This window comes from Ammospiza nelsoni, chromosome Z (assembly GCF_027579445.1).
Source record: "Ammospiza nelsoni isolate bAmmNel1 chromosome Z, bAmmNel1.pri, whole genome shotgun sequence".
Classification (NCBI taxonomy): domain Eukaryota; kingdom Metazoa; phylum Chordata; class Aves; order Passeriformes; family Passerellidae; genus Ammospiza; species Ammospiza nelsoni.
In genome coordinates this window covers 43953007-43978170 of record NC_080669.1, presented here as the reverse complement: position 1 = coordinate 43978170, position 25164 = coordinate 43953007, and the positions used below count along the sequence as shown (strand labels likewise).

Sequence of the window (25164 nt, the reverse complement as noted above, 5' to 3'; positions counted from 1 at the left end):
AACTGGGCATGTTCAGCCTCAAGAGATGTTTGAGAGGGGAAATCATCAAGGTCTATAAGTATCTGATGGGTAGGAGGCAAGAGAATGGAGCCAGGCTCTTCTGAATGGTGCTGAGCAATAGTGCAACAAGCAACAGGCAGAAACTGCTGGACTGGAAGTTCCACCTCAACATGAGAAAGAACTTTATTGTGCAAGTGACCAAACACTGGGACTGATTGCCCGTGGAGGCTGTGGAGTCTCCATTACTAAAGATACTCCAAAACTGTCTGGACACAACCCTGTGTCATCCTGGGAGGCCCTTCTTGAGCAGGGAGGTCAGAACAGATGACCACAGTGATCTGTTCAACCTGACCTGTTCCTGGGATTCTAGGATTCTATAACCTTTCAAAAATATTTGTTTTCCAACATCCCCATTCACTTGTGTTTTGTGGTGTAAGCCACCACTTATGGAACAAGCAGACACGCTCATGTGTTAATATTTTTACTTAAGCCATGCAGAGGTCTTGAAGAATTAGGCCAATATCTAAATTCTGGTCTCAAAAACCCATGAAGTTACAGGTCTAGTTAGAATTTGGCTTCAGTTTGTACTTGAGATCGGTCTGTATCCTAAGATCTGTTGCAGCTGAAATTTCTGCCTTTCCTCTAACTGGTCCTTATTACAGCACTTTGGTCAACACAGGGGCAGGTTTCTTGATGAGGCTGTGAAATACCCATACCCATCTGTGAAAAGGTCTGGAGAAACACATGGTTGGTGTTTGACCACAGACCCCTGGTGTTCTCCAATATGAAGTCTGCTGTGGCTCCCAACACCTTGTTCCGATTTCCCCAGTTCCAGCTTGATGCCCAAGGCAACTTCTGTAGTTTTCTCTGACATGCACTGAAATGAGCATCACTTGTGCTTTTGTGTAGTGTCCCATCGGCATGTGCCCAAACTCTGTGGCAAAGGCACATCAGCAGCTTCTGGAGATGGCAGGGCCCAGTATCGTTGTTGTCAGCTTTCTGGTCAACACAGATGGTGGTCAGGGCTAAGACAACAAGCAGAGCTGTTTGCTTTTGGGGCTTTTTTTAAGTGTGGGAGGAACTTCTATTTTAAAAAATAATGGTGTGTTGATGAGTGCATTACACTAGATTTCAAGGAAGAAAAACACCATCTTTAAGCTGTATCAACCCAGGACCTAATGTTGCTTCTTGCTTTCATTGTGGTCAGAGCTCATCCTGGGGCTGAGGACAGAGACCTCCCCTATCTTCGTGCTCTCTGTCTTTGCTTGTCCTTTTACTCTTTATTCATCTTCAGACCCTCATACATACATTACTGAAACTGTTGTGGTTTCCATAATACCCCTTTCCTACCTCCGCCTTTTCCCCTTTCAAGCCCCCCATTAATAACCATCTCCTTCAGGAACCTACTGTAGTCCCCCATCATCAGAGATACTCCTAAAGGCTGTGTTTTACTCTGCAGAAATCAAGGAGATCTTCTTCTCAGGCCCACATGCCACTGTCTCTTGTTATTCCTATTGGTCTTCATTTTCCATGGCCTCCACTGACTTTGCAAAGTCGTCATGTCAAGAAGTACAGATAGTGTTTGATCTGAAGCTGTGCCACTCAGTCCTGTAATGGAACTAGAGTCTTCTCAACAGTGATATTTGGGGCAAAAAACATCCCCTTATTATTTCCCCTGGACAACCAGAACCTGTAGAGCAGATGTTTCAGTGAGCTACACACAAAGATGCTTAGGCCAGAAAACAGTAATTACGGTTTAGCTGTATGAAATATGCATAGTAATTAACTATGACAGCTTTTTATGACTGAAGTAACTGTGGCATATTACAGTGCTTTTGATTTGTTTTCTTAATCATCAGTCAAGTCTTGGATAAAGTGAAAAGTCAGCTTTCTGTTAAACTATTAAATTCATTTTATGTGCAGGCTTTATTGAGCAACCAGCATTAAAATTGCATTCTTTAATTATGCTTTAGATAAGAGCACAAAATAATTATGCTTTAGATAAGAGCACAAAAAAAAAAATTCAAAACATTGCATTTTGCAAAAGAACTCTAATGGCTCAAAAAAAAAAATTTGCCACTTAATTTAGCAGCAGCAGAAATACCCACAACTCCATATTATTCAGTTTACTTTACAATTCAAAAAATTAATTTATGTACCCAAATGAACAAGGAAACATTCAAAAGTGGCTTAAAAGGGCCAATTATTAGATATATTTCAAAATGAAGTATTAGTCTCCATGGGTCTACATGCTGCTGGCAGCCATCTCTTCAGCAACAGCCACCTCTAACACGCAAGCTAGCTACACGTAAAATGGCAGTAGTGCTTATTTGAAACTCTTCCAACAGTGATGGAAGTGATGAAGTTTCAGTGTGATTCCATACAAGCTAAGATTAAGGTTCCTTTTGTCTTCAGAATTTGCCAGATGCAGAATTAATTCCATATTGTTTTATCATTTGAAGTCCAAGTAAGGTTTTAGAGATGCTGAGTAGGGCAGTTCCGTTACAAAAAGCATATCTCCCTAGAATCATAGAATCACTTATGTTGGAAATGATCTTTAAGATCAGCAAATCCAACCATTAAGCCAGCACTGCCAGGTCCACCACTGAATCATTTCCCTAGGTGCCACATCTACATGTCCTTTAAATAACTCTGGGCATAGTGACCAAACCACTTCCCAGGCAGCCTGTTCCAATGTTTGACATCCCATTCCATATAGAAATTTTTCTGAATATCTAATCTAAACATTCCCTGGCAGAGATTAAGGCCATTTCTTCTAATCCTGTCATTTGTTACCTGGAAGACACCAAGCCCTGCCTCATACAGCCTCCTTTCAGGCACTTATATAGAGTGCTAAGGTTCCCCTGAACCTCCTTTTCCCAAGGCTAAACACCTCCAGGTCTCTCAGCCCTCCTCATAGGACTTGTGCTCCAGACCCTTCTCAAGCTCCATGGCCCTTCTCTGGTCTTGTTCCAGAATCTTGATGTTTCACTTGGAATGAGAGGCCTAGGGCTGAGCACAGGATTTGAGGTGCAGCCTCACCAGTGCTGAGTACAGGGGGACAATCCGTGCCCTGCTCCTGCTGGCCACACCACTGCTGGCACAGGCCAGGGTGCCACTGGCATCCTTTGGCTGGCAATATGCTTTACAGAGCACAATGGAGACTAAAGAGGTATGTGGTGCAATGAAGTAATGTTTGATTTTTGGTGTTTTGATAGCAATCTGAGCAGAGGTATCTCAGTGATCTGCTACCCTATCTCATGGTTTCATTTAAGCTAAATGAGAAAGTTGAGCAGCTCAAGAGGGCATTAGTGATAACAATGGGGTACTGCATAGAAATTCTTCAGCATAACCATACCAAGATAGATGGGGCTTTCTGCCACCTGATTTAGTGGAAGTTGTCCCTACCTATGGCGGGTATTTGAAACAGACTATCTTTAAGGTCACTTTTAACCCAAGCCATCCTATGGTTCTTTGATAACCAGAGGTTGTAAACTCTGGCCCCTTATTTTGATTCCCATAAATAGGGGCTGTAAAGACATAGATATTTTTCTGCATTGACCACAAATGACCACAAAAGCCCAAGTAAAGTATTGCTGTCATCAACTCTGTGTGCATACAGATCACAAAAATTACTAAGGAATGATGCCTTTTTGTTAAGGTACAAACCACAGACTCCTATGTCTGTTGACATCCATTTGAAACCTTAATCAAGAAATATTATCACTGCATTTTCTTCCTCTCTAAATATGGATTATTCTCCTCACTCTAGAAGAGAACTCTTTGCCAAGAAATGTACAGAGTGTGTACTAGAACCACACCACCCCTGTACAAAGGTATCATATATAACCACAGATATGAAGAAGATTAATTCTGTTCACCATAGCACAGACTTGTAAAGCCACCAGTAACAGACCTTATTTAAGGAGAAAGATGTAACTTTCTGATCTGTCTTTGCCTTTTCCAGGCTCACAGCATACATCTGTTGTTTCTATGATATTGAATATACAGGGTGAGTACTATCATTATGGTAATAGGTTACTTCAATCTAACCACAGAACTGTAAATACAACATGTATTTATAAAGTACTGGGAAGGTGTCCAGATTAGCTCAGAGCAGTGCAACATTTAAATGCTGTTATTGTGCACTCCTAATTTAATACCTGACATTTTAGTTGTGCCAGAATTATATGCACAGCCTGCTACTGCCATTCAGTGGGAGTTACTGATATAACACTGGAATAGTGTGCAGAGAAGGATGCCAGCCAGCACTGCCAAACAGAAAGAGTTCCTGAGAGAGGTCCATGTCTATTTCAAGGTCTTGAAAAATATTTAAAACATACCAAAAAACCACCATAATATGTGACAAAGTCTATTGCAAAGAGAGTGTCCTATCACCAAGAGGTTTTCTCTCTCCCAAGATTTCCTTGCCAGAGGGCTGCTCCCAGACCCTCATTTCTTGAAAGTCAGGAGAGTGCATATTTGTCTGTTGTTATGGTAGCAAGGCCTAACCATTAACCGAACTTGCTTTTTAAACTTTATTGGTCTCAAGAAGATCCTACACCAATGAAAAAAACCTGTGGCTTTCTTTTTCTCTTATCCTCAGCAATGCTGTAGATCAGACACTGCTTATTTCTAAAACACCACAAATGTCACAGAGAAAATGATTTTGAAAAGTTGGATTTTCCAGCACATGGCAGAAGCCCCACTACATACTACAGCTTTTTCAAAACCCATTTGGAATAAAGGGTTTGCACATCAAACCTCCTGCACAGCACACAAATCTGTGCAAGAAGGTTGGGGAAGAGGGCATTTCTGTGATTGGGAAAGGCACTCTTGCAGTTAATCCATATAACAACAAATGCTTGTCAAATGATTGCCACACTCTTCCTAGGTTTGGCTTCAGCTGGAGCTAATGTTAGTGCACAACTTTGTGTCAGAGACAAAAATGATCTTGCAAGAGCTGTTGTTTTATCAAGACAGTCAAGACAACCACAGTGTACAAAGGTGAGGAAATAAGAAATGTTTCCTAATGAGCGTGTGCTGTATATCACAGTAAATTGCAAGTGGTGATACATTGCACTGGTGATGAATGCCTCCACTCACTTACTCATTTGATTCCAGCAAGACCTTGGATTCATTGGTGGGAGTGTCAGGATGGTGAGAGATGGTCCTTGCCTTGCCTTGCCCTTCTTTAGTTTGTAATGATTCTACTACGTTGCCTGTAAATTAATTCCTACTATATTCTTCAAGCACGTGCTCATGTGTTTGGGAAAAAAGAATTGTGTCTTAGGCATCAAAATCATCCTAGTTTAAGGTCAATTTGTCCTGGCTTCATGTGTAAGTTTTCCTACAAGCAGCAGCTTGCCTTCAACAAGACAGTAGCTTTTGTAGAAGTCCTGTAGGTCAGCCTAAGGATTTCTACATGTGCAAATACCAGCAAAATAAACATTTAAAAGTTTACCCTGCACGTAAAGGTACATTATTAAAATCATACTTCAGCCCATGCAAATTGTGAGCCTGTGTTAACCTAAGGAGATCTAGGATAGGGTGTTAGCACTGTTATTACTATTTCAGCAGCACTTTCAACTGGAGTAGCAATGCAGAGTGTGAAACAGGTACTGTCCCCTCTTCCCATCCCACTGTTTTCCCCATCAGGCAAAACCATCAGCAGGCCAAACCCAGCTTCTGGATGGGCAGTGAAGGCATTCTGCTTTGCATTGATCTTGATCTTGTAAAACACATGGTTAGGTGTGCAGGAAACACATAGTTAGCTTTTGCAGAAGGCAAAATCTCTAAATCTCTTTGCATTAATAATTCTCCCTTGGGAAAGAGAGAAAGACTGACAAAACTCAATCTCTCAAGTTAGCATGTATATCACTACAGCTGTATTATGAACATTTTTACTGACTCCTCAGGTTAAAACTCAGAGAAGATACTATTTTCCAGAATGTCTGAGATCTGAAACTCCTGACTTGCTAAGTATAAAAGCCTGTGTGCAATTCTGCCTTATATCCACAGGTGTCAGTGAAAGACCAGCACTTCTGACATTTATGAGGTAAAAAACCACTGGGTTGGCTCAAAACATAGAAGTTTAACATAGCTTAACTCCATGACTGTAGGTTCATCACCTGGAAAATATACACTTTTAAAAAATATCAAGAGACATTTCCTGGCAAGTTCAGAAAAAGCATTCCTAGAATGAGGCAGGCTGAACAATTTAGCAGAGCAGTTCCTTTCAACACTGATCTAATCCTTTCCTTTGTAAAGCATAAACCCCCATCTCTTTTCATTTAATTCTACAGCACAGACATCTCCAATTTCCCCATCCCTTAGTTCCTTCCCTGTGCTAAATTCCTACTGTGTTCTACCTTCATTTCCCTGGACTCTGCAAGTCTAGGCTCACATTCTCTGTCAGCACTGGGTAGCTCTGCCTCATTTGTACTTTCCATACCAATTCCACCCAGCCACCTAGTGCCTCCTGCAGCCCTTCAAATTTAGGCTTCCCAAACTAGTTGATGCTACTCTGGGTGCTGCTGGAGGAGGGAAGGAGATGGGAAGCCCTTAGATGGTTGTTTGCAGTCCCCACACCCAGCCCAGGCGCATGGCATACACCTGGCCCTTGCAAGTGAGAAGGCAAGATTGGGTCCTAAGGAGAACCGTTGTGACAAAGGGAGGGGACCAGTCCTGGTAGCTGTCCCCAGGGAGATGTGATCAGCTAAACAGCTGCCCTCTCCATGGGGTCTGCCTGTGTAAATGCTGTACTATTTGCATCTTTGTGATCTCCATTCAGGCAGGGCTCCTTCAGGGGATGCATCTTAGGCAGGACAGGACATTCCCTTGCAGGAGCTACCTGGCACCATTTAGGGACAAACACCTCCTACACATGAGTGACAGATGTAAACCACCTCTTTGCTGTGAGGGAGGAAAAGGTGCATAGTCCTTCCCCAGCAGATCACTGCTCTGTATGTGAGCATACCTCTAGCTGTGTGAGCAAGTATTTCTGACAGGAACACACTGTGGGGTAAAGTCACCCTCCCTTGTCAAAACAGACCCACAGATCAAGCTGGAAGACAGCTACATGGCTTCTCTGGTGATTTCATGAGGCAGCTGAGAGCGACCCTGGCGTCAGATGAAAGCAGTGCTGGTACCAGCTGCTGAGGCTGGCGCAGTCCCAGCCAAGCCAGGGCAGGAGGAGCTCCTTGGGCCAGCGCATTCAGCGGCAGGATGAGGCTGGGCTGCTTCGCCTCTGACAGACGTGTCTGGAAGGAACAACGGGGCGCAGCTCTTCCAGATAGGCAGGAGCTAGGATTGCAGGGCTTGCCAGTCTGTGGCCCTTCAGAGGTTTCAGCACAGCAGTTCTACAAAAACTAATAAAAGGCATGTAAGCATCATCGCTCATCCTGTGGAAACTCTCACTTCTGTGAGATCCTACTTTCCTTTATTTAACTACTTTTATTTAACTTTTACAAAGAATGCAGAGAATTTGAGAATTAGGAAAGAACTGAGATGGATGTTACCAGTGAGACTCATGAAAAATTGCAACTGTGATGCTGTCAGCATTTTAACTGAGAAGAATAATTATTTATATGGTCATTTCTGATATGTGAAATGGTAGCTTGCAGGAGAAGGGGATAAGATGCAATGCTTCAATCATGCAGGTTGCTTAAAGAAATGAGAAGTCCTATGGAAAACATGGGAAATTTTTCCCTGAATGAAGGAAATAGTGTGTTAAGAATATTTCCTGTTGCGCAATGGAAGTTAACATAAATTCTTGAATTTAAAAAAATCATAATAAATGAATGTATTTAGAAATGGAAATATAAATATTATGCCACTGTGAAAAAATAATTTTTAAATCTGAAGCATGGTAAAAGTTTCCCAACAAAAATGACTGTTCATGAGATTTTATGTCATGTGTAAGCAGATGTAGAAATACATTCTGCTAACTACTGCATATTTTGAAAACTCCACTTAACTTCCAACTGTTCAAAAATCCTTCTGATTAATCCTGTAACTGGAAGAGAAACCAAACCAACATTACAGTCTGCACAGACCTACATTTATCTGCACTATTTACTGTCAGTGAAGTAGTTTCATGCCTAATGATTTACAAAGAGTTCTGATTACTAAAAACCTCCTCAGCTGCCATTCTTCATCAAAATCTCTAGAGCATCTACACAGAATTCGAAGGAAAATCAATAATTAATGTATTGTATTGTCTCATTGAGCTAATTCAAGGTCTAGTGATTTCTTTTATTTGGAAAAATGTTCCATTAGAACTAGCTCCAACCCTGTAAGTCTTGCAGACTACTCCAATCATGTGCTACAAAAGAGAAACAAGTTCCCTGTAACTTCTCTCTGAGGTTGTTTCTGAGCCCTGCAGCCCTGGTCCTTCACAATGTCCAAACAGTGGCCACCTGTGCGCAGGTGTTGAAGCCATGAAGCAAATGCCTGAATCCCCAAGCTGTGCATAGCCCTGTCTCACCACCTGGACAAGCTCTTCTAGGATTTTTAGGGTTCTTTGCACTCTTTTTAAATATGCAAAGAATAAACCAACATTTTCATCTGACGTGATACATCACCATGCGGTTATCTGGCAATTTGTATGATTTTTATGTCTACAGTCAATCAGATGTTAGGAAACGTTTGCCTTTTTAAGCTGCTCATAAATATCAAAATACAGGTCACACACCATTGCTTGGGCTGGATAGCCAGCTTGGTTTGATGTCAGCTGCGCCCAGGCACGTTCAGCACAGACAGCATTGCAGAGGAACAATGCTGTGCACCAGAATGGAGGCACCTGGCAGGGCCACGGCTCGAACTGCCAGCATGGCAAGTCCTGCCTGAGCAGTCCAATGGCCTTCCAAGATGCGGTGATAGCATCTGTGGACAAGGGAAGGGCTACAGACGTAATTTATCTGGACTTCCATAAGGCCTTCAACACCATCCCTCACAATATCCTTCACTCTTAAACTGGAGAAAATTTGTGATCACGTTACTCTCACTTATATTCTGTATTTAGTGTGACATCTCTTCTGCTCAAAGGGGTTTTTTTCAATTCATGTTTTTGCAGTGCCTCATAATATTCTTATGAGGCCAAATTACCTGGTGAGAAATGGCATGAGATAGAAAGGTGCCAGCAGTATGAGGAACTATGGGTTGAGAAAGGAGGATTTCAGGCTAGTGGGGAAGACAAAGAAATTGATATTTACCCATAAATTTTACTTTTGTGAAGAATATTACAATCTTTTCAGATTGTTATTTAAAAGATAATGACTAGGAAAGTCATATGTAACCTGAAAATAGATATTTACTTCAATAAAAATGATGGAACTACTTAATCATCCACTTATTTCACTCAGTGCAGAAGATAAAATACTTCTATGATCAAGTTTTTCCGATGCCAGAGCTGAAGGCACAGTCTTCTCTTTTTGCCTTGACCTAGAGCATCAATTTCAATATCCATCTTGTTAAGAACAAAATCTTAATTCAGATGAGATGTCTGAGGGCTGGGGAGTGGGGGTGGTGTTACAAAGCCATATTTTGCACACAGATGAGTAATTAGGCTGCAGTGGGTATGGGGGGTTCTCCTTTACCACTGCAAGATAACTCCCTTTCATCAGATAAGTTTGCAAACAGAGCACAACAGAGCCTTAACAATAAATTTGTCACTAGGAGTTCAAGATGTTTTGAGTTATATCAAAGGAAATAGCTCCCAGAGTGAGGTCACAAGTTGCATGGTCCAAAGCTGTCTTTGCTATTGTACAGCTGGGGGAGAGATCACTGAACTTCCATTACAAGAAAATAACAATACAAAATTTCATTATTTATCTTCAATCTCTGTAGCTATGCTTAAGACAGTAGAGATGGATACAGATATGGTCTTCTGCAGGGAACAGAAGCACTGACCAATGGCAGAATTTAAATTGTGTATGGACTGACATATTATTAAAAAGCATAAATTTTAACACACTCATATGCCCTTCCCTCCCTTTTGCTCCTGTCTAAGATCTATATGGAAGCCTTCTAGTTTATATCCAGACATTCTATGTTTAAGGACAACAAGAAATTCAAAGAGCTGTCTTTTTCCTCCTTAAAAACACTGGTGTTTGCATATATTTGCTGGACATCATGAGTGATGAATAACAGCAGAGTTAAAATGCTGCTTATCAGAACTCTACACATATTGACGTGTTTTGTACCTGAGAATTCAAAGGAAAGAGCAAAGTTTCCAACAGTCAAACCTCATGAAGTGTGCAGGTATACTTTTTTGTGAGAGTTTTTCTCTGTCATGCTTCATGTAGATCGTCTTAGCTGGCCTCAGCATTTCCAGTGGAAATGATCCAGGAGTAAATCAGACATTGAGATTAAATGAAGCAGAAAACAAAACAAATTGCACATGAACAAAGTACTGAAGGGTATGTAGAGACTTCATCAACTTGGTAGTTGCATAGTCTACCAAAGGGTTAGAGATAAAGGGAAGGAGTATTTCCCTTTTCAGTAACAGTGAACAGGACCTGTAGTGTTCAGGAGAGTGGATTGCAAGTAAATAGGATGGAGACAGTTAGAAACATGGAAAACAGCGAAAAATGTTGAAACCCAAGTACTGGATACACTTGAAAGCAAGTACTGGATACTTTTCATCTCTAAAATGTATCTGTCTCCTTTGAGGAAATAAGACGCTGTAAAGGAGGGTTAGTCTGCAAGGTATCCAGAGTGAGTTGTCATATAATAAACTCTTTCTTTTCTGTGATCTCCCTCCAAGAGATGGAAGGCTGCTTTAGTTTCCCCACCTCCTCCTGCCCTCACTGGGATGAACAGGAACTCTCTACCTTTTTCTCATAGTTCCTATGCTCCAGCTACAGCTATTTAGGTAATCCTTACTACGAGTCATTAAACTATGATATCTGTTTTATAATCAGGAGTTAAAATTCGACAGTTATGTGCTGCTCAACTTGACATGCTGCATGTCTTAAAGAGAATGCAGCATCTTTAAAGAAAGAAGCTGGCTTTGCAAAAAGGATTGAGTAAGGGGCAGGAAGAAACTGGGAAAAAATGGTGAAGATGAAAAGCAGGAAAGAAGAGAGAGAATGAGAAGCAGAGAGCAGAACTTCAGCCTGAGAAATAAAAAATTCCAATCTGAATATAGATAGGAACTGTTTCTCCTTTGGGGGTATAATCAACAAGTACACAGTTACCAAAAGGTGAAGTTGTGCCTTTCCTCCTGACCCAGCTGCCCAATTCTAGCTGTTCCTTCACTTGGTGGAGGAACTGAGCAGCTGCAAATTGAACGAGATGAGTGGGAAAAAAAGGGGGGGAAAGGTATTTTCTCTGATTCAGACTGTAGCCGTTTGAATGTAAGTGCTGGATCAAATGGGAAGGGAGCAAAAGAGGGGCTGGGAAGGACAGAAGGCAGTGACCATGAGTTAGGAGACAGGGACATAATCCTTTGGATAGTGGTTTATGCTGACTGAAGGGCTGCAGCATCACTCCAGAAGTTAAATTACATGTGCACCATGTTCAATAGGAGCTGAGAAGTAAATATACAGGACTGCAATTCTGTTCCTCCTTCAAGGTTACATTATTGAAGGCTTTGAAAGATTCAACCCCAAAAAATTCAGGAGTCGAGTCTGGATAAAGAATCTGTTCTGGCCATATTAGAAAATACAGACTCTGTTCAGCAGCTACATTTTTGATGGAAAAATCTCTGCAGCTGTACTTCTAGTATCTTTTTAATAGCATTCTGTGGGTTCAGTGTTTGGAATGTGATGGTAAAGACAACAGATATCAGGAACATGGGACATCACACTTATGAGACCTAGCATGGTTCAGGTAGACAGAATCATTGATCAGGGATGGTCATCTGGGAAGAGGAAGCTGGGAAGGTGTCTCCAAGTGACTTACCTGTGAAAATGAAGCATTAGCCCACAAGCTATCATGAGGCTCCTGCATGTGTGTGACTAAAGGTTTGCATTTTTTTCATTCTCCAGAGAATAATCAGTCAGGAACAGAAGTGAGTTAAATTGCTGACATGATGAGCTGGAGACCAGGTTCACCTTAAACTTTGCAGGTAAAACACCTCCAGAAATATTTTATGCCTTCTTGTTTTGGAAGCAACATACTGGGAGAGAAAGTTTGACATCATTTCTCTAATAGACTACACTATTGTTTTAATTAGAGTATGTTGTATGAGTTCTCAGAACAGTAATGTGGTTCAGATTAATCCACTGAAATGAATTTCAAAGTCCTTACAGGGTCTATATCTTCCTTTTATCAAAATCTCTTTATGCAAGGTATCTTGGGAGTACAAAGCAGGGAAACTTGTCACTATGGATACGTATTCACCGGTATTTATTCTTTCCTATTTAGTTAGTTTCACAGCTATTATATATTTTCAGTCTTTCATTCTGAAAAGAATCAGCAATTTCCCTCTTCTAAGTCCACTCATTTTCAGGCTAAGTTTCTCCTGGCTATTTTGAATAATCTTTTTCTTATGCTTTCATAGTTAATAACTTTAATAGTTCTTTTCCTTCTGACCTTGCTGTTCCCTTGTTGATGTGCTTGTGGACAATAACCATATTGCCTCTCAGCTTTCATTTTGCCCAGTACAGCATGTCCAGCACCTTCTGTTGCTTCCTGTACAATGGGTGTTGATTCATTCTTTACTTAATAGCACTTCTGCTATTAAGTGTGTCTGCTACAGGTTCAAAGGAACCTTGCTCAGGATATCATAAGTCATGTATGGAATCAATGCCCTTGAATATGAATTTTAACACTTCTTCATCCTTGCAGAAAAGATCTTTCTTGAGGCCTCCTATCTGTCATATCTGCCTCTATTACAGTTGTGTCACTGAACCTTGTTAACAGCAGTACTACGAATTTCTTGCCTCCCCTCTTGTGAAGCCAGAAATGTTCTGTGTGAAGTGTTAGCTTTCTATGTGTAGTCCTATCGGTTCCAAGGAACTTGGATCAGTCCAGTACAACCTACATTTCCTGCCTCTTCTGCTCCTTAGTAAGAATATATTTGATATTTCTTGGATTTACTCATCAGCTCCTCTTAAGTCTTAAATTCAAGGCAGAGCTGCTATCCTACTTATCCAGACAATGTTTTTGGTTGACCCATGATCAAAAGGAAAAGTTTCATTTTTTCCAGTTTTCTGTTAGCTAGCTGGTTTTTTTCCTGTGCCTTTCCTTCCTTGTGTTTTCAGTCATAGAATCACAGAATCAAAAAATTACTAGGGTTGGAAGGGAACTTCAAAGGTCATCCACTTCTACCCTCCTGCAGAGAGTAGGGCCATCTTCCAATATATTGTCCCCATCCAAACTGACCTTGAAAATTTCCAGGAATGGAGCATCTACCACCTCTCACTAGTTTCAATGTTTCACCACCCTCATGGTAAAAATCTTCTTTCTTATGTCTAATCTAAATTTACCCTCCCTTAGTTTAAAACCATTATTCCTTGTCCTATAATCAAATAATCAAAAATCCACCAGTCAAAATCAGTGACTTTCTTAGGTTCTTTTTGAGCGTCATCATGTTATCCACCTGATCATTAAAGATTTGTCAAAAACAAAAGTCCATTGTTACACCCTATGATCTCCCTAACACTGATTCTGCCTCCTGCATGGTTCTACCAACTGTGGTTCTACTTGGTGTTTCTAGTATGAGCCTCATCAGCCACACTGTTTAAAACTTCCTTAAATTTTATACCCCAAAGAATTATGGGAGATTGTGCTACCTTTTTACACCTGTGACTATAAAACCATCAAGGGGTAACCAGTGGGGTACTGGACCAGAAGCTCTAGGAACTCACCAAGACCAAACTGACAGCAACTGCTGTTTATAGGACAGAATACTCCTTGTGGCAGAAGGGACCCAGAGGTATTATCAAAGTCCAAATCCTGGCCTCACAGGACACCCCAAGAATCACACCATGTGCCTGAGAGCATTGTCCGAACACTTCTTGAACTCTGTCAGGCTGGTGTGTGACCACTTCGCTGGGGAGCCTGTTCCAGTGCCCAGCCACACTCTGGGTGAAGAACCTTTTCCTGAAATCCAGCCTAAACCTCCCCTGACACAGCTTCATGCAATTGCCAGGTCCTGTCCCTGGTGACCAGAATGGAGAGACCTGTGTCTGCCCCTCCTCTTCCTCCTCTGAGGAAGCTGTAGACTGTGATGAGGCCTCATTGACTCATTTGGACCTCCGTGATGCTGCATTTTATGTATGCATACATCAGCCTGCACCATCTCTTCGGCCAGAAACAGGGTCTGCTCTGTCACTCCACACCCATGAAAAGTCTTCAATAGAGACCCCTATTTCCTGCAGAACCTTTGTGACCACCCTAAAAGATGGCTCTTCTTAGGTGGGAAGTGCCCTTTTGTCTTCTCTAAGAGGAAGTCTGGTGATCTACAAAGGAGACAGAGTTTGCACATCTTGTGAGGGGCTGAAGATGTTCCTGTATCATGTATAGTAGGGGATCTCCAAATAGTGAGAAGCAGTGCCAGTATAGGGTTCTGTGGCAGCCTGCAAAGAGAATGGAAAGGCTTCCCAGAAGCATGGAATTAGTCAGCTTTTGCAATGCAACTGCCAGCCTCTGCACGCACCTGTGGCTCATGCATTCACATCCCATAGTGGCTGGAGACATTCCTTCTTGAATCATCAGGGAGATATCAGCCTCCTGCACTCCATTTTCCTGTAGGGCAGCAAACTAATTGTAGGTCTCTATGCTCCATGCATTAATGAGCAGTGCTGTGTAGGTATTTCCTGCCAGTATCAGCAGTCTGGTTTATTAACTGAAAGTTAAAGAGGCCCGGGAGTCTGCCGATATTTCTGGGTCCACTTGTCAAAATGCAGACCTTCATCTCAAACACCCACCTCCTAAGACACTTCTTATTATTCTGGCTTTTTTCGGTTTGCTTGTCTATTTTTTGGTTTTTGGTTGGTTTTTTTGCTTGTTTGTTTTTGGAGTTTTTTTTTTTTTTTTTCTTTTTTTTTGGTGCGTGTGTGTGTGTTTGGCTGACCAGTTCTCCATCAGTCAGGCCTGTTCATTTGCACAGAAGTGTGCAGACTTTGCACAATGCAAGCTTCACACATGCCACAGGCTATAGTTCTTGTCCATATGCTTTCCCAGACAATTCATATTTGAGTTAATTGCTCCTTAGGCAAATGTTCTTCATTCTCTCTTTTTAAATTGTTTTGCATTTTCTTGTGATACACACCTTCTTCATTTTCTTTGGCAAACCAGACATGCTGTAAGTGCTGAAAACCTGCCTCTTTACAAACCTGCCTGCTTGACTGTTGACATTTACCTGAGTATTGATTCACTCATTTGGTTCAAATCAGAAATGAGGAGACCTCTGCAAGTAAAATTACATATCAAAGCATGCACTGCATTTATGGGAACAAATACAGATAACTGTAATTTCTAATGCCAGATTCACTCTGAAAATAATTTTGAAAGACATTTTAAGATCTCACTATATGAGATCATTTGTCAATTTTGTGTAAAACTCAAAGGATTCCTCTAACCTAGAGCTGGACTTTTGCATCTATTCCACTTAAAATTCTTAAGTTACACCTATGCTAATTAAGCTCTACTGATGTACAATATTTGATTGTATTGTTCAGCCAGCCTACTGAAATGACGTCAAATAAGAAGAGTATCAGGAGGTTCAATCTCATTGTGTTACAATATTTAACTGTACTTGAAAGCCAGTAGGAATGCTTGTTTTAATATTAAACAGTCCAGCACAGCCAAACAGCTAGCTTTAAGCTTTTTGTGCTTTGTTAGATCAAGAGCTACCAGCAGCTCCTTCAGGGTTCACTTTTGATCTGCTTTTGATAAAACTGCTCAAATCTTCAGGCCAAGACAGAATGCCTGACTTTGCCCCTGCTGTTGAAGGCAAAAAGGCATCAGTGCCAACAGCACTGTGCTTCAGTGCCTCCCATACCATAAAACTAAAGACAGATTAAAGAAGTGCTCAAGGCAGTCCTTGTCTTTCCTAGAGGAGAACAGTACTGTTCATATGAGCAGTACCCCATGTTCTCATGCTTATCTGAGCCCTACTTGGAGGTATCTATACAGGCTATATGTCTTTCTTGGACTCCTTATACAAAACCGTATTTTACTGCTAGACCTCAATTTAAAAATCCTTAGGACAACCATCTTCTGCAGAAAAGATGTAGGAGGAGTAAAAGTTAAAAAGAAGAGTGGCACTTAAATTTTGAATGGAAAATAATACTTGTTCACTCTCCCCCTAAGTAAAACTTCCCCCCAGACATTTTACACTGCCATTAAACCATATAATCAGCTAATTACCTATAATAGCACTACTATTTAACTGGTAATTTTTTTACCAATTTATGATTGGAATTCTGCCAAAATCCTCACACATGAAATGGTGGAATACAAATCTTTCTGTAAAATGAACATTTTGGCTGGCACATCGTCTACAGCACTGATGCATGAACAAAAGGGACCTTGTCTCATGTAGAAAGGATGCTCATTCTTTGGGGTCAAAGTTATCCATATTTGCTAAGCAGTGCTGTAAAATTGTTTCCTACTCAGAAATTGTGCAGACACAACTGTGCTGGAGGCACCACACACAGCTGGAACAGAGCAGAAGGAACGGGATGGCCCTGCACAGCCTCTAATCCACACTGCTCAGCCAGGCTGTCACTCTGTTTACCAACAGCTCTGATCCTTATGCTCAGGTAAACAGACACCAGAGCCTTCTGTTTTGTGGGCTTGGTTATTCTTGTTTGGTTTGCGTTTTCTTTTTATTTTAAAAGCATTCTGTTTCACTGTACACGTGATAATTTGCTTTACTCTTAATTCCACAGAAAGAAGCATAATGTCTGATTCAATAGATGTTCATATGCAGTTCATAGCTTTCCCAAGCTCCTGGATATCAGGCAAGACATGGTATTTTAAAATATGTGAACATGAGACAAATAAGCATGCCTGTATTTTCATTGCCAGAGCCTTCCACTATATCTTCTTGCTAAGAGAAAAAGAAGAACACTGGCTACTGTATTTTTTCTTTCCTGACACAGGAACATTCTGGTTTTCACATATATAAACAAAAAGGAAAGGCCTCAGATGTCTTGATAATCCATCATGTTCATTTCAAAGTTCTACAAAAATATACAGTTCAGATAGATATATCAATAAATAGCCTGATAGACCACAGATAATTCCATATTCATAAGGTAACTGTCCCATTTATGTGTAATTTTTTCTGACTAGCCAGTTCACATAATCACTTCAAACTATTTAAAATGTTAAAGATTTAAACTATTAAACTTTGAATTATTGTTAGTTATCACAATTTTTATCAAACTTACTGTATGTCATTCTTTTAGTAAATAAATAAAACAATAAAATTTGGAAAGAATACCTCGGGAAAAAAAAGAATATCTGATTAACCAAAAATAAAATTTAAATATTTGTTACAATATTGTCTGTTAAACATCAAAATTTTATGCTGTGATTTGAAAACTTAGTATCTCAATTCTCCTTATTTTAAGTATTTATTGCTGTTTTCTGTTACCTGTTTCTAGAATAAACTATTCTCTACAATTTGGGGAAACCTCTCTACAAAAATCCTGCAGTGCACTATTTTCAACCCAGTTAGTTAATTTCTGTTTTTTTCAAGTATTTGTAGAATGACTTATACCCAGTTTCCTTCATGAAATTCAATCATTCATTCTCAAATAGGAGCCACACCTCCTAAAATCTCAATACCTTCAGACACGAAGAGCAGCCCTGGCTGTGTTCATGCACCTTGCTTTGCTTAGACATCATCACATCCTCAGGCTGGAAACCAACCTGTGAAATATGATTTTGATGTTCAGATTGCATTGACTCTCAGTCATTCTTAAACTTTTTTATGCTCTCAAAACTGTCACTAATTCAGGTATGATATGGAGAAGAGACTACACCTGCAGAGCTTAAAATAATTTCCCATTAACTCAGTTATATATTTCTAAGGAATACTGGAATTGCTAGAGAAACCCATTGGCAAATCTGCTTTGAATTATTGACAAAAACATAAAAAACCATTAAAGTGAGTTATTACAATAAATCATGTCAGCTAAGGCTGCTAGAAAGTTACAAAAGAAAAGTCAAAACTTGTGTAAATTTAGTTTTAATTTTATTAAAAAATAATTCATTTCAGACCAGAGTAAAACATATAAGCTTCCAATTTCTGGTAAAATATCACTTTTTAGTAGCAAATATGACCTCATATCTGGCATTCATCTTATATCATGCATGTACTGTGATATGATATGCAGCTGGTATTAGCACGCCACAATTATTTGCATTAAAAAGTCTATTTTTTAATTTTCTGACTGTCAAATTTTCCATTTTGTTAGTAGTTAAAAAATAAGTTTGTGTTTCACAACTCTCATAAAAATGTGTAAGATATCACAAATTTCTTTTTGAGCAGCAAGCAGCATAATTCCAGAAACTGGTTTGTTGAAGCCTTACATGTTTCAACAGGATACAGGATAAGCAGTGACCTTTCAAAGTGAAAAGCAAATTGCCAAACAATCACAATCGTCAAATCATCCAGTGGAACACCCATTAAGTTCATCTTCAATCAGACTTCCTAAGAATTGCTTTTTCTCCATCTGGACTGCTACCTTTTGACCTTGGTCTGCAGCCAATTCTGCTCAGTAACCTTTACACCATGTTAGTTACTCCCTTTTCCCACCTGATCTCATTAGAAGCAACTTTCTTCCTGTTTTGTAAGAGAAATAGGAAATCTGCTCATCCAGTGTGATGCAGTCCAAGACACTCACTTCCAATAAAACAATCAAGCTGCAAAATGTTAGGGAAATTGGAAAAGGCCAAGAATAACATTACAGAAAATCTGAAGTGATGGAAAACAAGAAAAATAATAGAACCCTGATAATTAAGCAGCATTATGGTGCTATTGCCACCTTTTTTTTTTTTTTACCTTTCCCTTCATATACCCGCTGGCTGAGGTACAGATGCTGTTTTCAAGGATAATAGACCCATAGTCTGTTTCCACAGATGAAACCGGTCTCTTGGAGAAAACACCGAAATTCTGCAGCCTGCAAAAAACCCTGCAAATCTCCAAGAGAGAATACAATTTCCTGTCCATGTTTTCCTGTAACATTTAACTAATCCTTTATCACCACAGATATGATGCTATAATGTTCCAGGTATAAATTTCAATGACCACACAGGCAAGTGAGTATAAGTCTATACAGAAAACAAGAAGTAAAAATTATTTTTATTGATGTCATTCTTTCATAAATACCATCTCGTAGCAGAAGGAGTAGCATTACAGAAGATGTGAATTACATTAATTAACTGAACTTTAGACAGCAGTCATGAATAACTCAATATTTCTATTTAAGTGAGTTAAGATCTGAAACATCAAAAATCCCAGAAGTAATAAAAAGTGTTTTGCAAAATAAAGTATGTTTAACAGATATGCAGAAAGTAGAAATTATACAGAAAAAAGATTTTTGTAAATTCAGCTGGATCTGTTAACCTGTGGGAAAACAAATTGAAGGGAGAGCATTCATTAATATTTGAAACAACAGAGCATGAAGCAAAGGAGTCCTGGTGAACAGTTCTGCAGCAGAAAGAAGATGAACTGGTGGACTTCATATTAGGCAAGACAGATGTAAATTACTTGCCTTTTGAAACAGCTTATTTTAATGTGTCTATGTCACAGTACACTTTTGCAGTTACATTTCTGGAAGGGCAGCTGTTGCTGTTGAGTGGACACCCAGCAGCACTGACTACCATTTCACTGTGCTTCACCTGCCTCTCACGTTCTCAGCTCCACTCACACCTTCCCTGCATGAACTCCTACCCCCAACACAGGGCTTTACCCTCCTGGTTTCCAATTTCCTCTGTCGCAACTGGGCCACCTCTTTTAAAGACCTGAATTTGGCAAAGCCAGTGTCTAAAATAACTGTTTTCCCAACACTCCACCTTGTCCCTTAGAAACATGCACCTGCCCACAAGCTGAGTGGCAACTCACATTAGTGGGAATCTGCTCCACTTTATGTCTTTTCCACTGAAGCAGGTCCTTTAAGGGAAGTAATCTATTTGTTGTGTCACCAGTTGGTTTTGCAGTCGAATTTTTTGCTGTTTTTGCAATTGAAACCTACAAACCAGTATAGGAAGGTGTGAGCTGGCTGTTGTAATACCCATCCAATAATAGCTATGCAAGTTAGGCAGATGGAGAGAAAGCTGAGTGTGCTTTTCAGAGCCCAGCATATGTTTGGGGTAACTCCATGTCCAGGAAACCTGCTCAGTAAGAGATGTGTTGCCTTCTGCTGCTTCTTCTAGGAGCTCACAGACGCCCCTCAAGGCTGCCCTGTGTCCCAGTCTGAGGTGCTGCACTCCTTTATAAACTGCATAGGTCATGCAAGTGCTTCATGGCAGCTTCCTAGGCTCTCAGGACTGCATGGCAACACTTAGTGCTTAGAGAAGTAAATCCTTTGTTGAACCTAGATTGACACCTGTCAGACACTAATATTCTTTATACCTTATCTTGGTAAGTCAGAGAGAAAAGGTGAGATGACATCGCCCCTCAGAGAACAGCAGTTTTTACTGATGCCCATTCCCCTCCCATGTCAATGTCTGCATTTATATGAAGCATATTTTCCCTCCAAATTTTAATGGGGATTTATGAAGACCATCTTTGCTGGTTGCTGTTTGGTCTTCTTTTAAAGTCAAGTAAGTCAAATTTAACAAATATGGGTCTCATTCATTAGCAGTGAAGTGTATAAACCACTGCAAATCATGCAATGAAGGGAGCAGTCCAAGTTTACACTCCAGAGATTACAGCAGCAAAGGGATGGTTCAGGAAGTTTCTGCTTCCTTCCTAAAGTAGGTAGAAGGTTACAAATTAATCTCAAAAGAGTTTATAAGTCTTCAAAGAGTTAATGAGTAGGTTAAAACTGCCTGCTTCTCTTAATTGTTCTACAGGGCGGTTGTAGCATATAAAGTACCCATACATGAATATGAGAAGTACAGCAGAGAGAGCCAGCAAACAAACAGCAGACAGGAACAAAGTGCTGTGTCTTCTGTGGAGGATGCCTAAAGGTCTCTTTACTTTCATTCATCTTTTTATGCTCTTACTCAGTTTCTCCACTATTTGCCTGGGAGTACTTTGCATGTCCATGAATTCATCCATGTGCAGATGTGGGAACAACAAGCTAGTGCTTTATTGCCTGTTAGCTTTGGGGCTCTGTCTCCTTGTTACTGGCATTTTTTGGAGCACTTTCCATGAAGTCCTGAAATACAGGGCCCTTGGCATCTTCATTCAAAGTCCCAGCCACAGAGAACCACATGTCTGCACCATAGACAGGTATGTGTTGCAGATTAATTGGGAGGGAGGGATGCTATTTTTTAAACATACAGTCTTTGTGAAAAGAAAGAAGCAATGCAAGGTTTTTACAAAATGCAAATCCTGTAGCTATTTTATTATTTTTCTGCGGAGAGAACTGTAGTCAGAAATTTTATTTGCTAGAGCAAGCAGCAATGTGCAAACAGCCATTCATGAAAACAATACCTAAGGTAAGGTATACTACCTTAAACAGAGAAAATTTCAGACTTCCCAAAGCTTCCAAAGCCATGCATGGAGGCAGCAGGTGCAGCTATTCCAAATTCACACAGGAGCATACTGAGTTCCATCTCAGCAGACAATTTAGGATGCTGTTGCGGGGTGGGCACTCATGTAGAGAGAAGCTGAGTTATGCTGGGGGCCTTTGCTCATTCATTATATGGCTCCTGCTTAAATTTTATTGTCTGATTGTTCCCCCAATTTAAAAATCTCAGGAAATTCAACCTAAGGCTAAGAACCTTCAGGCTAAGCGCAAGGTTCTGCATCTGGGTTGGTGCAAATTGAAGCACAAACACAAGCTGGGCAGAGAATGGTTTGAGAGCAGTCCTGGGAGAAGAACCTGGGGGGGTTTTGTTGATGAAGTAGGTCACTGTGACCCAGCAATGTGCACCTGCAGCCCAGAAAGCCAAATGTGTCCTGGGCTGCATCCAAAGAAGGGTGACCAACAGGTCAAGGGAGGGGATTCTCCTCCTTGGCTGTGTCTTTGTGTGTCCCCACCTGGAGCATCTCATCCAGATCTGGCATCCTTGGCACAGAAAGGGCATGGACCTGCTACAATGGGTCCAGAAGAGCACCATGAAGATGATCAGAGGAATGGAATGCTTCTCCTGTGATGACAGGCTGAGATATCTGGAATTATTCAGCCCCAAGAAGGTTCCAGTGAGTCTACAGCACCCTATGTACATGAAGGGAACTTACAGGAAAGATGGACAGGGACTTCCAAAAAGAATGTGTAGTGACAGTACAAGGGGAATGGTTTCAAATGGAGAAAGGATATGTTTATATTAGATATTGGGGGAAAATGCTTTACTGTGAGGGTGGTGAGGCACTGGAGCAGGTTGCCCAGAGAAGCTGTGGCTGCCCCATCCCTGGAAGCACTCAAGGCAAGGCTGGATGGACAGTCTGGTCTAGTGGAAGGTGACCTTGCCCATGGCAGAAACTGAATGATCATTAAGGTCCCTTCCCAAATCATTCTGTGACCCTATAACTTTGTCCTTTACAAAGTCTGATGCTTTGAGAGAGACAGTTTCTTAAACTGCACTAGACCTGGCAAGAGTCTTTAACATGTCACTGGATACAAATTTCTTTCCCTGGACTGTTGTGGAAACCGTACTAGAAACACTGAGAATGGGTGCTCTAAAGGCACTATAAAAGCAACATTCAGTAAATTTTGGTTAGATAAGCAGAAACGTACCAAATTTATTTTTAAACTGTGGAAAACAATGGTTATTGCAATAATAAATAACTTTGAACACTGATCTCATTCTTCTTCCAAATTAAACTTTTCTCTCACTTGTTAAAATACTCACAAGCATGAGCGTTTGTATGCCACGGTTGGGAATTTTCACGGGGAAGGCTTGTCTTTTTAGAGTGCTGTGTTTTAATAAAACATTTTGTACAAAGGTGAGGCAAATTATACCAGTTATGCCTACATTTTATATTAATGTATTTCATTCTTTAAACACACTTAGATATCTGTTTACTGTTAAAGCCTCATCTAAATTTTGGAAACATAACAGACAAAGCATCTAACCAAGCTCTGTGAGATAAATCACACTTCACCATAATGTGTTTCTTTTTGGCTTGCTTATTTTAGGCCTGACTTCTATCCTCCCTCTTATGAAGACAGCATAGATCCTGAAAAAATGGTCTCCCCACTGTCAGTTGCCTCCACAATAAAACAGCAAGAATTCATCAATATTCCTCCGCCTCCATACAGTGAAAGCACTGTAGAGTTTGTCAGTGAAACAAATGAGCAGGAACAACCACCACCATACGCATTATCTCTGGAGCAACAGCAAACAGCTGGCCAAGACCCAAATCCCGGAAGGGGGTTTCATATATTCACGCAAGAAATCAGTTGCCAACAGGATACAGATTTCCAGATGACCTCAGGAAGAGCAACACCTGTCAAAACATGAGAGACTGGCAGCCAGTAAAATCCTGCATCTGCGAAGCAGGGAAAACTGGAAGAAGACTTGTGTCAGTGATCTAATAGTAACACTACTTAAGGTGAAATTGCACAGAAAAAACATTCATCATTTGTGACTTAGAGTGGAGTTGGAGGGGATATGTAAAAGTGCTCAGTATTTCAAATTAGAATAAATCTCCAGAGAGATAGAAATGCTCAGGCTGTGTTTAATAGAAGTCACCATCTCTGGCAATAGGAGTTTCTTACACTGCAAGATAAATGAAGCAGCATGGCATTATCAGTCTTGACTTGTGCTTCATAAGGAGTTTCAGAAGAAAGCTCTCATTTTTGGTTTTGAGACATTAACTGACTTGAGAAACCTATTAACTTAGCTTTTGGTTGAGATTTGTAGATTATTTGTTGCAACAGATTATTTTTGTATTGTATGCCTTTCAAGTTGTTTTATGTGAGGGGTGAAAAGAACTGCTATTTTACTAGTGAATTAATTAATAAATTTTGTATTTAAAACAAATGCCTTGAGTTTGTTTATATGATACAAGGTGCCTATGATTCACGATAAGGGCACAATAAAATACACCACCTAGCAGCCAAACAGAGAGCTTTGGTTATGCTTACATCTCCTCAGAGGGAACTATCAATTTCAGGAGGAAAAACCATCTCTGATACTTCTGAGCCAATTCTAAGAGCAGTTGCTTCTGTCACAGCTTACACAAGACTGTGGGAACTGAAAAAGCGACCCTGTATCCTGCATGCTGTTTCTGACACAAGTGGCTTCATAATTACACAACAAACACCAGAAAAAGGACAGGTTTGGACTCATCCTTCTTCCGTTACATGGATCCTTCCTCCCCCAAAATCACTGAGGCAAATTTGCATTCAGGCCACTGTCATCTGTAATTCCAGATGGCAAGAAAAATTTCATGAGGGTTCACTCAGATTTGAACTTGTAATATTTATTTTGGATGGAATTTTTCTTTCTGGGTTGGAAGGTTTGTATTGGAGAAGATCATTTAGTCCAAGCCCCTGCAACGAGCAGATACATCTTCAATTAGATCAGGTTGGTCAGAGCACTGTCCAACCTGACCTTGAATTTTTCCAGGAATGGGACATGAATCACCTCTCTGGGCAACCTGTTCCTGGTTTTGTTACAGTGAGACAGAAAAGCTATCACACTTTCCAGATATTCACATATTGTAAGACTACAAGTTAAGCATTACAGCTGTACATGTGTGGTAGCCATGGCTAAGGCCAGGGAACTGACAGCTGCATCAGTTTTGTCTTTCAAAGAATTTCATCCTTTATGGAAAGAACACACAGTTCTTCAGTTGTTGTAAGTAGAAAGGAAAGAAGAATAAAAAGGGTTGGACAAGCTACAGAGGTGAAAAATCCTTTCAGGACAAGTTTGGGATGAAAAATGTAGAAAAGTACCCAGAGGGAACAAAAAAGAGTCCCTGAAAGAGACAGAAGATATATCTTTCAAAGTGACTGAGAAGCAGCACACCACAGAGAACAATAAAAATCAGAGGAACACAACACGTTATTTCCAAAACAGTTAAAGAGAGGATCTGCTTGAGTGACCTTATTACGGCTTTACCTCCTAGCATTACCA

At 40.4% G+C, this 25164-nt stretch overlaps 1 protein-coding gene across 1 annotated transcript; it reads left to right on the top strand.

Annotated features, from left to right (window-relative positions):
- Positions 1 to 20967: 20967 nt before the first annotated feature.
- On the top strand, positions 20968 to 23996 carry TMEM252 (transmembrane protein 252). The gene is made up of 2 exons (XM_059492818.1): positions 20968 to 21367; positions 23220 to 23996. Exons 1-2 carry the CDS (start codon positions 21015 to 21017, stop codon positions 23542 to 23544), a joined length of 678 nt encoding a protein of 225 aa, XP_059348801.1. The 5' UTR covers positions 20968 to 21014; the 3' UTR covers positions 23545 to 23996.
- Positions 23997 to 25164: the final 1168 nt, after the last annotated feature.

What these genes read in the sequence shown, in the direction of transcription:
- TMEM252 (XM_059492818.1), top strand. Translation starts at nt 21,015, where the DNA reads ATGAATATGAGAAGTACAGCAGAGAGAGCCAGCAAACAAACAGCAGAC. An exon ending in CATGTCTGCACCATAGACAG is followed by an intron (nt 21,368 to 23,219) that starts GTATGTGTTGCA and finishes TGCTTATTTTAG; the next exon opens with GCCTGACTTCTATCCTCCCT.